This window comes from Rhinatrema bivittatum, chromosome 7 (assembly GCF_901001135.1).
Source record: "Rhinatrema bivittatum chromosome 7, aRhiBiv1.1, whole genome shotgun sequence".
In the NCBI taxonomy this organism is placed as follows: domain Eukaryota; kingdom Metazoa; phylum Chordata; class Amphibia; order Gymnophiona; family Rhinatrematidae; genus Rhinatrema; species Rhinatrema bivittatum.
The window spans coordinates 89,539,957-89,555,493 of NC_042621.1; the positions used below are offsets into that span (position 1 = coordinate 89,539,957).

Here is a 15,537-nt window from a genome sequence, read left to right on the forward strand (position 1 = left end):
GAACTGGGACATTGTTGTTACTGATTGCCGTGCAAGAATTTTGCAAAAAGGATATAGTTTCCATGCACTCTAGCATTGTTTTGCTCATCAAAAGCACATTTTATTGCATAAACCTGTGAGACATTTATGTAATGTGTTATGAGCAAGTTAATCGAATTTTGCTATTCTCTTAGTAAAGTTCTGCTGTTTCATTATTGTTGCTAGGTTAGTGATTGAACTGAAAGTGCCTGCAGTCTGGAGATTACAAAATCTGAATCTTACAGTGCCACAGAGACGGTATTATATGAAAATGGAATATAAAAAATTCTGTATTCGTTATAAGGTTACACCGACAAACACTTTTTCTGCCTATAAATCCTTTCAGTCCTGGCACCAGAGCTCCTGTTTTCTTCCAATAGAATACACTAGTGCCAGAAACCTGATTCTATCTCTGACCAGAAAAAAAATTTCCATTGCTAAGGCAACGTGAGTTAAGTCAGCACACCTCTCTACAGGCCGATGCAATAAAGTGGTTTCAGGTGAATGTGCAGTTTTACCCATACTTAAATGCACATTTTGTGCTGGTAATATCTATTTAAGTATTACATCAGAGCAAAACCCTATTTGTCCTGGGTTAACAGTCAGTAATCTGCTTGCATATGCTCTCTGCTAGCCTGTTACTCTAGAATTGTTTTTACAGCCAGTAAAGAGAGAACAACATACAGTTTGCAGACCTGCCATACCAAAGTGAAACATCTCACATAATTTCATTATCTTTTACTAAAAATGGATTTCATGTACAGTGGCCTACAAAAGTATTCGACCCCCCCCCCCCCCCCCCAAAAAAAAAAAAAAAGAAAATCAGCAGATGTGTGACTTACGCAAATTGTTCCAGACAGTATGTTTATTGCATACCAGTATGCTCTTAAAGTAAACTTTCAAAATCGCAATTCATTATTTCTCTGCATTTTTTGTAAAATTAAAAACTAACTTTTATAATTATTTATGCAATTTCCAAATATACATCAAGAAAATCCCATGCTGGAGGAAGTGACATCACCTGACTTGATGACGGCTTAGTTCCCGAGCTCCATACCTCCAGCTAGTAAATCGCACTCCATCCTCTTTAAAAACAAGCGAAATACCGGCGAAAATCTTTGCCCTCATCCCTGGGGAACGATCGATGGCGACGAGAAAGAAAATTGCGGACCTGCATCAATTCTCGTTTGTAGCAGCGGCGGATAAGATACCAGACAGCATGGCCGACCCTGATCGGGGAGAGCAGAGGCATGCTTCTCCCCCCTTTGCTGTGAATAACATCGCACCGCGGTAGACCGAGGAGTTGGAAATTCCCCGGGCCAATTTCCAACAGTGGTTCGGTGAGCTAAAAGAGGGCATGGGAACATTAAAAAATGAACTGCAGTTGATAGCAGCTGAGGACTGCTTGGATGCCATAGAGACTCAGGCAGGAGAGCAGAGTGAGACCATCACTGAGCTCCCGCAAGAGGTGGAATAACTTAAACAGGGAGCGGGTGAACAATTAAGCTGGTTAGAGGATTTAGAGAATCGTTCTAGATGGGGGAATTTAAGTTTCAGAGGCATAACGGAGGGGGAAGGCTATCAGGACTGCACTAAAATAATATAGGACATATGCATTCTTATTCAGAAAAATCAGAATGCTGAAGAAATACCCCCTTTGATTAAATTGGATAGGGCACACAGAGCCCTTACTAAAATGAGAGGAAACACACCTAGAGACATTGTGGTGTATTTCCACACTTATGAACATAAAGAAAAAATACTGCAGCAAGCGAGAAAACTCCCAGATTATCAGTGGCACGGTGCCAAAGTGGAAATATTTCAAGACCTGTCTCCAATTACTATAAAGAAGAGACATGAATTCCATGAAGTTCTACAGGTCCTACAGGCAGGAAACTACCGATACAAGTGGCTATTCCCTTTTGGACTTCAATTTACGATCCAGGGCATCTCATCCAGAGTTAAAACCGTGGAAGAAGCTTCCAAACTGCTACGGGCGGCTGGACTATTGAAACACCCTCAGGAAGCGAACAAGATGCAAGCTTCGGGCTTCCCCTCGGAGACACCACAGAAATGGAAGAGAGTCCAGTATGGGGGAAAGCATCTAAGAAGACAGTCGGATGGTCAACTAACCTCCTGGGAATCTGCGCCGTGAATCAAGAAAGACCCAGTGTGGGACATATTGATAAGCTTTAATCAGCAGCTAATAGTCATATGACATGTGCAGTACTCAGTACTGCTGCATTGTTGTTCAGAGTTTGTAAAGCAGTTAAATTACCTTTGGTATTCTATTCAAGATCTGCTATTTGAATGAGTTGAGGATGTTAATAGTAAATGTTACAGTGAGGGGGAGCAGTGAGGGGTGCGGCCTCCAGAAAGGTTTCTGTGTGGCGTTAGTCCTCCGAGAGCGTTAGCACTAGTGATGGGAGGGAACGAAGGGAGATGGGGGGGGGGGGGGGGTTTGGGGAAAAAGTTGAGGAGTAGGGTCACTGTCACTTTACAGTCCTAATTATACACTATCGAGATGGAAGGAGAAGGTTGATCTATACCAAGCTTTTTGGAATGGAGAAAAGTTGGATGAATATACTGAGCATTCCAGGACATCACAGTGGAGGGGAGAGAAATTCTCAACATGGGTGAATTAAGAATGATGTCTTGGAATTTTAAGTGGCTTAATTCTTTCTATAAAAGAAAATGATTATTACAAGATGCCACCCGGGGAAAAACAGATATTCTCCTATGCCAAGAGACCCATCTTAGAAAGAACTATGAGAGACTGCTGCTTTCACAATTCCCTACGCAATTTTTTGCCACAGCTACAGTAGTCCACAAATACGGAGGAGTGGGTATTCTCTTCTCAAAAAATATGACAGTAGATATTGTCTCTATTGTGCGAGATACAGAAGGTAGATACATTGTCAAGTTTAAAATGGGTAATACAACTTATACTATCGTAAATATATACGCTCCTAATACAGAACAAGGTGTATTTTTTGAGCAACTGTCTACCACTCTCCAACAGTGGGTGGAGGGCTCCTTAATCATAGGGGAGGAGTTTAATATCACTCGGTACCCCTTTTTGGACTCGAGCGGGGGAGGATGGAGTCATTCCAGACATTATAGGAAGGGTTTGAAAACTTTTCTGAGAGACTGGAACCTGAAAGATGCCTGGCAATTATATTATCCTTCCGAGCGTAACTACACATTTTGTTCAAAAGTGCATAAAACCTACTCGAGAATTGATTATTTCTTTGTAGATAATGATATCACTAACAAGATTAAATCCACAGAGATATCCCCAATTACGTGGTCTGATCATGCGGCTATTACAATAACACTACAGAAATTAGGAATACAGTCCAGAGAAAGATTCTGGCGGCTCAATGATAGCTTATTGAATGATACCGAATACTGAAGAGTACTGAGTCAAGAGATGGAGAAATTTTTAAAGGGAAATGATAATGGGGAAGTATCCGCTAACACACTGTGGGATTGCTTTAATGCAGTAGCCAGAGGCAAACTAATAGCATGGGCCTCTTATGTTCAGAAAACTAAAAATAAAAGGCGAACGGAAATTATGTCCCAATTGAGCAAACTCGAAATAAGACACAAACGAAGTGCGGAACCAGAGCTGGCCACCCAATTGGACAGATTGAGGGAGGAGTTGAAAGACCTATCAATTGGAGAAATAGCATTTCAAATGGACAGAGCTAAACAGGAATTTTTTGAGGGGGAAAATAAAGCTGGGAGGTTGCTAGTCAGAAGGCTTAAGGCCCGAGCAACGCAGAATCAAATTTTAAAAATCAGATCAGACACTGGCAAGATTTTTTCTGATAACGAGAAAATTCGTCAGAGGTTTATTCAATTTTACCACCAACTATACTCCCAAAGGAAAGACATATCTCAGGAAGCCATAGATTCATATCTAGGGAATATTCAGTTGCCGTGTGTGGAGCAGGCCCAACAGCATTATCTAAATAAACCAATCTCAGAAGAGGAAGTATTGAAAGCGATTCAAGGGCTAAAAGTGGGGAAATCACCGGGCATAGATGGGTTCACGGCCAGTTTTTATAAGACCCTGAGCTCACTTATTTCATGTCCACTGACAGCGGCTTTCAATAATTTACTGCCGGACGGGGAGATCGCAGCTGATGCAAATCGGGCTGGGATTACCATCTTAGCAAAACCAGGAAGGGATGTCACGCAGTGCGGGTCCTATAGACCCATATCTCTAATCAATCTGGACCTAAAGCTGCTGGCAAAAATACTAGCTACACATCTGAGTAGTATAGCCACCTCCTTAATACACTCAGACCAAATGGGTTTTGTCCCGGGTAGGCTAGCGGTGGACAATGTCAGGAGAGTGATAGATTTAATATGGTATGTTCAGCGCAATCAACAGCCAATGGTATTACTTACAATTGTCGCGGAAAAAGCGTTCGACCTCATCCATTGGGAATATCTCTTCTCAGTATTGCGGAAAATGGGCCTGGGTGGAAATTTCCTGACATGGATTATGAAGTTATACTCCAATCCTAGTGCATGCATTAAAGTCAATGGGGGTTATTCGACATCTTTTCCGATCAAAAGGGGGACCAGACAGGGATGCCATCTCTCTCCACTCTTGTTTGCTCTATATTTGGAGCCCCTGGCTACGAAGATTAGAAACTCTCCAGAAATACAAGGGGTTAGGGTAGGGGCCCATGAATTTAAAGTACCCTTATTCACAGACTATGTTCTATTTACTATCATTCAGTCGCAATATTTGTTACCGCATCTGGTGAATGCTCTTGGGCGATTTAGTGGTGTATCCGGGTATCAATTAAATATTGAAAAATCAGAACTATTGAATACCACCTTGACTAGCAGTGAGGTAAAAGCTTTGAAATAGAAATTTACATTTAAGCTAGTTAAGACAATAAAATACCTAGATGTCAAAATTGGCCCAGATATTGGGGATCTTTTTCACCATAACTATGACCCAATATGGGAAAAGATTAGGGAAGACTTGCAAAAGTGGGAACGGTTAGAACTCTGGCTGGGTAGAATCTCAACAATAAAAATGAATGTACTCCCTAGGTTGAGCTACTTATTTCAAACTTTACCAATCCATGCTACAGCCTATGACCTACAAACATGGCAAAAGCACTAGGGATGTGCAGAGGGACCCCATTCATTGCATACAAAGTATTAATGTTTATCCACAAATTAATAAACATCACAAGTGGTCCATGGTAAAAATGAACATTACATGTTTTCACTCCATCTCGAACACTGCGCTCTTAAAATAAAGGTTTCCTAGAGATCTCTACAGTTCATCAAACATATTTAGGTGAAACCAGGAGCTGTGCATTTTCTGTAGCTGGCCCCATAATTTGGAATACAATGCTGGAGCAGCTAAGAATTCTGACAGACTAAAGGGTTTAAATGGTCTCTAAAAACATGTTTAGGCAGACATTGGTTATTAATAATTAGCTGGTATTAGGATCCAGAGCTGTCATAGGACTAGATACTTAAGCATATTTTATGCACATAAAACATGATTTTAGTGTGCATAAATCCTGTCCAAAAAAATTCCACTGCCTCACATGTTAAAACGTGAGACCACACATTGCTGAGTGCACATTTGTAACTCCTGATGCATTAGAGTTTAATTTTTTTTTTAATCACCTGTGTTAAACTGTTTGCTGAAATTCAATGCTTATTATATTGGCCCCTAAGTTTCTTCCTGAGGCAGTAGAGGGCAAAGAGGTCATCATAGGGCCAGAAGGTGTGGGGTTTCATTCCTATATCCTTGGTGCTCTGCTTGCTGCTCTGAACACTAAGCTATTGCTCACTCTCCTAGAGAGACTGATGAGGAGAGCTGTGAGAGGAAGAGAGACTACTGAAGACATGGTGGGTGTTTGAGAGAGTCTGGCAACCACTCACCCCTTGCTCTGAAAAGCCCCCATCTTTGGCAGCCTCGATCAAATCCCTCTCCTCCTTACACACCTTCTCCAGGTTCTATTGCCTGGATGTCCAGGCCAGGGAGGACACAGCCTTCGCAAGGGCAGCACTAAGTGGGCCACGAGCAGCCTCCCATCCGGTAGGGGAGTAGCTTTTGTACATCCCATTGGTCCTGAGTCCATCTGCTACACGCTAGGCAATGGAGAAATTACTTACCTGATAATTTTGTTTTCCTTAGTGAGAACAGATGGACTCAGCATCCCGCCCACACCTGCTCCAGAAATAGAGAACCTCTGATATCAATCTCAAGACTGTACGGGTAAGCCTTGGCCTACCTCTATGTTAAGACACCCGCAGTTAGGTGTCGGCGTTTATTGTTTCAGCTCACCGACGGTCTCCAGTGCCAAAAAGTTTTTTTATAGATATAATCAGTTGAACCTGTTCAAGGTTAATCAAGCAACATATATGCACACTGGATTTTCGAGGAGAATACTGAAGAGCTAAGCATGCTGCACGGGTATATGTAGGCTGATGTCAGCTTTGAAATCTGAGTCCGTCTCCCATCTGCTATCAGGAGAGCACAATACCCATTGGTCCTGAGTCCATCTGTCTACACCAGGGGTGGGCAATTCCAGTCCTCGAGGGCCACAAATCTGTCGAGGTTTTAGGATATCCTAATGAATATGCATGACATAGATTTGCATACAATTGAGGCAGAGTGCATACAAATCTCTCTCATGCATATTCATTAGGGATATCCTGAAAACCAGACTGGTTTGTGGCCCTCGAGGACCGGAAGTGCCCACCCCTGGTCTACACTAAGGAAAACGAAATTATCAGGTAAGTAATTTCTCCATTCATTAGCATCAACCTCTTAAAACAGAGTCCATTAAGGAGAGGAGTAAAGTCTCAGTTGAGTGATGTTTCCTAAATCCAGAAGGGGAAAAGAATATTTTGGGCTTCTAGATCAGTGGTCCTCAACCCTGTCCTGGGGGCCCACCAGCCACTTGGGTTTTCAGGATATCCACATTGAATATGCATGAGAGAAAATTTGCATGTTATGGAGGCAGCGCATGCAAATTTTCTCTCATGCATATTCATTGTGGATATCCTGAAATCCCGACTGGCTGGTGGGCCCCCAGGACAGGGTTGGGGACCACTGTTCTAGATGATTCACAAGATGAGACAACACAGCTTTTTCCACTACCTTTAACAGAAAAGACAAGTTGGATATGGGCCTATAGTTGTCCCAGTCATCTATTCTTTTTCCGGTTTTGTTTTTCAAAATTGGCTTTATCACAGCTTGCTTTAACCCAGGTGGTAGAATTCCTTCTGAGAGAAAGAGATTAATTAAGGTAGTGATTGTCAGAGTGATAACATTGTGCACTTGTTTCACGGAGCTGGCTGGAATTGGGTCAAGTGGGTGAATAGCAGGCTTAATTTTAGCAACAATTTGACTAATTTCAAGATTAGTTACTTTGGTCGAATGTGGACCACTTAACCAGGCCATGTGTATCTTCAGATGCTTTTGTGAGAGAACAGATAGGGAACTGAGTTTTCAACCTATTGATTTTATCTAAAAGGGATTGGCATATTCATTGCAAGTGGCTTTTGAGAAGTTATAGTTTCCCGGGATGGAGGATGACTGGTCCTTAATTAAATGATTAACAACATCAAAGAGTAATTTAGAATTGAATATTACCCCGTGAATCTGTTTAGCATAGTAATCCTTTTTTTTTCTTTATTAGTTAATGGTATTTTGTTAGGAGCAATTTATATTTTCTTAGGGATTCAGAAGATGGGCGTTTTTGCCATTGTTTCTCTAATTTTGTAAGATTCTGCTTGGTGTGTCTTAGATCATCATTATACCAGAGCTTCTTAATTTTAGAGATATTCCTTTCTTTGTTAATAATTTTCGTCTGTACAGGTCTGAGATTTTCGGCTATGTCATTCACAGTCTGATCCCAGGATTCAAATGCCGTGGAGGCTTTTGCTTGATTTAGTTCAAGGAGTTTATTTTCTATTGATTCTGCAAGTACCTCCATGTCTATCTTTTTTTCCTGAAGGTGAAGGTACGATTATTATCTATACTATTATGAGTTGGGTTGAGGAAGGTCATCTCCGCTTTTATTAATTGGTGTTCGGACCAAGGCAATATCGTATGAGAAGTATTGATCAGTTACCGGTATTGGCAAATATTAGGTCTCGAGTATGTCCCGCTTTATGAGTAGCTTTAGAAACACATTGGGACCATCCCAAAGCTTCCATTGTCTTTATGAACATTTCACAGGCTTCAGTTCTTTGTGTTTTATCTACATGGAGGTTAAAGTCTCCTACAATGAAAGCAGATTCTGGAGATGGAAACATCCTACCGACTAATTCAGTCGGTGGTGAGCAGTTTTTTTTGTAGAATACCTGGAGGACAACAGACCAGTCCTAAGTTTAGTTGTGGAGATTTTAGAATTCCCACCTTAGAGGGAGGGTTAATCTTTACTTTGTAAGGTACTAGGTTTAAACACTTTTTTTTTTTTTTTTATAATTATTAATAAGCCCCCACCATTTCGTTTAGGTCTAGGAAAATGAAATACGTCATAGCTGGGATGGAAAATTTGGTTTAAGAGTACACGATATTTGTCATGCAGCCAGGTTACAGAGATACCAAAAATGGTGGGATTTAAATCCCATAGCAGGTCATTAATCAGAGGGATTTTTTTTTTTTTAAATGAGACTGAGCATTTAATAGGAGCAAATTAAACATTAAATAAGAAGAGATAGTGGAAGAGTTGTTACTTATCATAGGGAAGACCAAATTTGTGTTCCTTCTTTGCTTCTTTCTTGTGACACTCCTTACAGACCCCGTCTTATCACAGTCTCAATGAAGCACATCTGATCCATGATTGTAACAATTACCAACAGGATGTAATGGGAAAACTTCAGGTCGGAACTTCGGGTCTGCACGAAGGAGCAAGCTCCTTTTGTATTGCTCCTTCGTGCACGCACCTTTGGCATCACCGCCGCAGGGAAGTTCAGGCATCAGTCGTCGGGCCTCGCTGTTGTGGCGCTGGCTTCTTCCTCCTCAGTCCGGGGTGGAGCGCTCTCCATGTTGCTGCCACTAGTGAAGGAGGGACGGTGAAGGAGACCGATGAGGCAGGCCAGGTAGGCCTTGCTGTCTTTGGTGTCGCTGCCGTGGGGAAGTTCAGGTAATGGTGGGCCTCGCCGTTGCACACTGGCTTCTCACCTCCTTGCTCCGGAGGGGGGGAGTGCTCTCCATGTTGCTGTCGCTTGTAAAGGAGGACCCTTGAGGCAGGCCAGGTAGGCCTTGCTGATTTCAGTGTCGCTGCTGCGTGGAAGTTCGGGCGTCCAGTGGGTGGACCTCGCTGTCACAGCGCCAGCTTCTCCTTCCTCGCTCTGGGGGGGGTGGGAGAACTCTTCATGCTGTTGCTGCGAGTGAAGGAGGTCCGGTACATGTTATGCCCCTGGTTTGTTTAAATGTGAGACAAGCACAGTGGCATCTGAAATGTCATTGGAACCAGCAACTTCACCCACTCTGGGGGGGTAAAATAAGATACAAATTTCCAGTCATCATGTTTGTTCTATACGGTGGTGGACACAGCCATCAAACCTTCTGTGCGGTCATTTTTTTTCAACCCCTGAAGGTTCATATATAATAACTACAGATGCCTCTTTTATGGGTTGGGTTATTTATTTATTTATTTAAGGTGTTTTATATACCGTCATTCGGTTTCGCCATCAAAACGGTTTACATAAACATGCAACAAAAATTGTAACATTATCATCAAATCATCATATCTTGTATCTGCTAGATTCTTGTACATCAAATTGTTACACACTGCCCGTTGCTCTATACTTAAAGTGTTATATACTGTAAGTTATATCCTAGTGCAAATAAATTCCTACAAGCTGTTACCTATTGCAAGTTATTTCGTTATTATTTCCTGCATCCTTTTTACATACTGCAAGTTACTTCCTTCATACTGATGCGTACTCCTCCTTATTTTCTATTTTTCCTACCTAGTTATATACAGCAGGTTATCTACTGTTCCATTGTGCTAGTTGAATGGTGTTACATACTGCAAGTTACATACTGTTAGATACTGCAAGTTAGTTTCCTACGTATTGTTACAGATTGCTGGTTTTTTCTACACACTGTTATCGATTGTAGGTTCTTTCCATCTGTAAGGTTATTTCCTTTACAGTGTTGCTACTTGGTTGGGTATGTTATTTCTAACATACTGTTGAATCTTGGATTTTCCTACTGCTAGAATAAGTCCTGTACATTATTATTACTTAGCTGTACATTATTATTACTTAGCTGGGGATGTGACATTTTTGTGTTGTTAGATGCCTGTCTGATATGTGTATTGGTTGATTGAGGGAGTCTGAGTAAGCTCTCATGAATAGCCAGGTTTTTTTTGAACATTTTTATGCATGGTTGAGTTCTTATTCCAATTGGTAAAGCATTCCATAGTTTAGGGCAGGCGATGGATATGGCTCTCTCACGTGTTGTGTTTAGTCTTGTGCTTCTTGCTTGAGGGAGCTTGAGTAGTCCTTTATTCCTCGATCATAGATTCTGTCTTGGATTGTATGTTACTATGTGTTTGCTTAGCCAGTTGTTTTGTTGTCCTGTAATTATTTTATGCATGGTTGTAAGAACTTTGTATTCTATTCGGTATTTTATGTAACGAGGTTAGAAGTGGTGTGATGTGATCATGATTTTTTGATCCAGTTAGAATTCCTGCGGCAGTGTTTTGTAGGATTTGGAGAGGACGTATGGTAGTGAGAGGTAGTCCAAGGAGTAGTGCGTTACAGTAGTCTAGGTTAGAGAAGATGAGTAGTTGGAGCACTGTTCTAAAATCATCCTGTGTGAGGAATGGTTTAAGACGTCTGAGTGTCAGTAGTTTGTGGTATCCTTCTTTAATCTTGTTGGTTATGTGGGGTTTGAATGAAAGCTCCTTGTCAGTGGTGATTCCTAGATTACGTGTATAGGTGACAGGTGAGATTAACGTTTTTGGATTATCTGTAATGAGTGTCTTCGTGAGGGCATTATTATTTTTGTCTAGTATGATTAATTCAGTTTTATCAATGTTTATTATTAGTTTCTGGTCATTTAATCTGTTTTTTTATTTCTGCAAGGTAGATGGTTGTTCTATCATATGTTTCTTCCAGGGTATTCTGTATAGGGATCAGAATTTGTATATCGTCAGCGTAAAGGAAATGGGTCAGTCCAAGGCGTTCTAGTGTATGGCAGACTGGTAGAAGGTATATGTTGAATAGTGTGGCTGAAAGGGCGGATCCTTTCGGTACTCCTATGTTGAGGTTTACTTTCTTTGAGAGGTGGTTGTTGTACATTACTTTGAAACTTCTATGTGCTAGGTAGGAAGAAAACCATTTTAATGTGTTCCCCATGATTCCTATTTCAGATAAGCTGTCAATTAGTATGGAATAGTTGACTGTGTCGAATGCAGCTAATAGATCCAGGAGGATTAATAGGTAATTTTGCCCTTTGTCAAGTCCTCTGAGGACTGTGTCATTTAGTGCGAGCAGGAGAGATTCCATACTTGTTTTTCCTGAATCCGAATTGAGAGGGGTGAAGAATGTTGTTAGTGTCCAGATAATCGGAGAGTTATGTTTGGACAATTTTTTCTAGGATTTTTGCAATGAAAGGTAGGTTTGATATGGGTCGGTAGTTTTGAATGTTCTCTGGGTCAAGGTTAATCTTTTTTATTAATGGTTTAATGATTGCTGATTTTAAGCATTCTGGGTATATTCCATCTAAATGAAATTTGTTTCCAAAGAATCTGGATGCCTTAAGAAGCAAATCAGCACATCAGTTTTCTGGAACTCTGTGATTTTCAAAACTCTCCAGGTATTCGCAACCTGGATAACACATTCCACAGTTCAGATTCCATTCATTTCAAAGACATGTCTCAGATAAAAAGAGAAAGAAAAGATTATTTGAAACCCTGGCTATTCACCGCTGTCTACAGCTCACAGCCGCCACCTCAATCCCCTGAAGAGCTAATGATTTATTCATACCCACAGGTGCCGATGGACACCTAACCCTCTCTGCATTACTGAGCTATTTACTCCCAGCTCACAAAGCACCATTTTGTTATGTTATCTATTCTATATTCATCTTGTATGTTATTGCCTCCTATCTTATTGAACTGTTTGCTCACTGTTTATCTCTGATCTCTACTGAGTCCTCATCTGTTTATTTGCCTCGAATGCCAAATTATATTATTGAATTGTTTTCTGTGTTATTGAATTGTTTTTTTTAACTCACTGTTCATCCGTTTTTCTAAATTTAGTTTGCTTGTATATCTCGCTTTGAACTCTCATGGTGGAAAAGCATTCGCCTAAATAAATGATGATGATGGTTCTCGTAGCCTGTTTTTGGCCATGGCAGATTTTTGGTGTCTAAGGCTTCATTCATCCACCTTTTTGACTTTCTAAATCTTCTAATTCATTTTGAGGTGGAAGTACCGAGCTTTCAGTATCAGTCTCTAGCACTCGCAGCATGGATGTGAAAGCAAAGTAATTTGTTCATACTTTTAAGAGATTAAGCAGGTCATTTTGGCAGCCAAAAGATCCACCACCAGGTATTTGTATAATTTCACATGGAAAAGATTCTCCTGCTGGTGTGTTTCTCTTTATGAAGATCCTTTTTACCTGCCTTACATCAGTATTACTTCAGTACCTCCTCCATCTTTCCAATTCTGGTCTGAAGTCAAATTCAGAATTAATTTATCTGTAGAACAAATTGGCCACAAAAATCCCAACCTCCTCCCCTTTTTAGTTGAAGCATAGCTTATGAAATAACTGAGGTGATTTGCAAGGCGGTGGCAGAATGGGAACTCCTGCACATGTTCAGAAATATATATATATATATATATATTTATTTATTTTAGCTGTCTGAGTTATGAGAGCAATTTTTCTGAGTTGGTGTCGTCGGATGGTGCCAGACACGTGTGCGGCTGATTTATTCTGCTGTCCATGGAGAACCCATGCTACAGGTAAAACAACTTTGCTTTCTTTTGTGATAGGACTGGAAGCCAGTGCCAATTTTTCTATGTCGATTTAAGTTTAAAATTCTGTGCCTTCTTTTTAAAAAGCTTTGTACCTTTTTAACTTATTGACCTCTTATCACCCATCGAGGGCATTAGTTCTCCCAAAAAGAATATCTTGTGATACCTTCAAGGGTTAGACTAGATTTCATAAAGTGCTGGTTTGCTTATTAAGGCCCCTTTACCGTGGAATGCCTTGCCATATGACATTTGAATTGAGGCTATTTATTCTAAATTTAGGAAAGCTGTTAAAACTTGGCTCGTAGAGCAGGCATTTAAATAGTTTGCAGCTGTTTATCTTATGTGACATATTGCCACACTATGAAAATTGTTATAACTGTTTACTGTTTGTTCAACTGTTTTGTATTTAGGTTCTGTCTGTAATATGTTTTATTTTAGTTTGTTTTAATTGCTATATTTTATTATTTGCTATTCTGTTTGCTTCACTGTATAGATCCAGGGAGGCCAAATTTAGTCCTCAAAAGCCACAAACAGGCCGGGTTTTCAGGATATTCACAATAAATGCATGAAAGAGATTTGCATGCACTGCCTCCATTGTATCGGGCCGATACAGTAAAAATCTCGGGAGAGCGGGCGAGCGCTACAGTAAAGTAATTTATTTAAATTAGGGTCCGCGGTAAAAAGAGGCGCTAGGGACACTAGCGCGTCCCTGGCGCCTCTTTTTGGACAGGAGCAGCGGTTGTCAGCGGGTTTGACAGCTGATGCTCAATTTTGCCAGTGTCTGTTCTCAAACCCGCTGACAGCCACGGGTTCGGGAAACCGGACGCAGGCAAAATTGAGCATCCGGTTTTCAACCCGTGAGCCGCGGGCCCATTTAAAATTTGTATTTTTGTATTTTTTACTTTTTTTTTTAACTTTTGGGGCCTCCGACTTAATATCGCCATGATATTAAGTCGGAGGGTGCACAGAAAAGCAGTTTTTACTGCTTTTCTGTGCACTTCCACGGTGCCAGCAGAAACTAGCGCCTACCTTTGGGTAGGCGCTAATTTCTTAAAGTAAAATGTGCGGCTTAGCTGCACATTTTACTTACTGTATCGCATGGGAATACCTAATAGGGCCATCAACATGCATTTGCATGTTGTGGGCGCTATTAGGTTCGGGGTGGTTGGACGCGCGTTTTCTACGCGCTATTACCCCTTACTGAATAAGGGGTAAAACTAGCGCATCGAAAACGCGCGTCCAATCGTGGGTTAACTGGAGCGCACTGTTAACCCACTGGACGCGCGTTACATACAGGCCACGAAACAGTACAGTGCGCTCCAGCGGAGCGCACTGTACTGTTTCGGCCTGTATGTAAGTCTATCTCATGCATATTCATTGTGGATATCCTTTAATCCTGGCCTGTTTGTGGCTTTTGAAAACTGGAGTTGGCCACTCCTGATATAGATGATTTAATTTTATTGTTAACTGCTGAGATTAAACTAAACTGTGAATAGTACTGTTGAGTTGCTATAAAGTTTAAAACCAAAAGGCTGTCACCACAGAGAGTCAGTACATATTCTTTTTCTGGACCTGTTTTTTTCTTAAGCTCCTTCTCTACTTCACTTTGTATTTATTCACAAATATTATACATCTTTCATTTTAGGGGTCAAAACAGGTCTCTAGTATTGGATCCATAACATCACACTTGAACATAAAAAAAAAAAAATAACGTGAAGCTCAGCACAGTGACATCAGCCTATAGGTGGGCATAACCAGTTGCATCATGAAGATCTTCTGTGGAAGAGCAAATCCCACCACTGGTGCTGTTGAGTGGGTGGAAGAAGACGAACACTATGACTACCATCAGGAAATTGCAAGGTAGAAGCTTGCTGGGCAGACTAGATGGACCATTTTGGTCTTTTTCTGCCGTCATTACTATGTTACTATGTTACCATGCAACCATGCACATGATCTAAACAGCACCATGGTTCCTCGGTTCTAGCCCTCATAGCGCACACTTCTGGAGGGCCTTGGCTGTTGCAATGCAATGTGCATGATTTCACCAGGGCTGTGAAAGCTGGCAGTGTTTGTGTGTGTGTGGGCTTTTGTAGCAGCAAAGCTTCTACATGACCAAGTTTCAGGAGGGGATCTTTAGCCCAGTCCTGATTGACTGCTGCCCCACTTCTGCTGTAGGAATTATTTCAAAGAGAAGAAGGAGATAGAATGTAAGAATATAAGTTAAAGTACTTTTGTTTAATTGAGCTATCTAGGCAGCTTTATACCATTTTATGTATTTTTCTTTCCAATTTATTTTAATTTTGTTGATTTTACCTCTTTTGTAAACCGTTTTGACAAAACTTTATTTTAAAAACGGTATATAAATACTTTTAAATAAATAAAACTACAAACACTACAAATCGCTGGGATTATGACTTTATTGTAAGGTAATATAGAAAAGCCAAAATAATTATTTATGCAAATTCAAAATCCAGGATTTGTTCCAGGAACTATAGATAACTGTGCAGCTCTGTATCTGTTTGGG

General features: G+C 40.8%; 1 protein-coding gene across 7 annotated transcripts in view; it reads left to right on the top strand.

Annotated features, from left to right (window-relative positions):
• The window catches only part of PRMT7 (protein arginine methyltransferase 7), a 323,317-nt gene that overhangs the window by 2,395 nt on the left and 305,385 nt on the right, over window positions 1–15,537 (top strand). For 6 of the 7 annotated variants that reach the window (XR_003857729.1, XM_029608658.1, XM_029608659.1 and 3 more), the window contains exons 2-3: window positions 12,897–13,001; window positions 14,659–14,873. Coding sequence is in view for 5 of the 7 variants with exons in the window: in XM_029608658.1 (XP_029464518.1) it covers window positions 14,779–14,873 (95 nt within the window). In the remaining 2 variants the exon portion in view is untranslated. The remainder of the gene's footprint in view (window positions 1–12,896; window positions 13,002–14,658; window positions 14,874–15,537) is intronic. The other variant, XM_029608661.1, reaches the window with a different exon arrangement.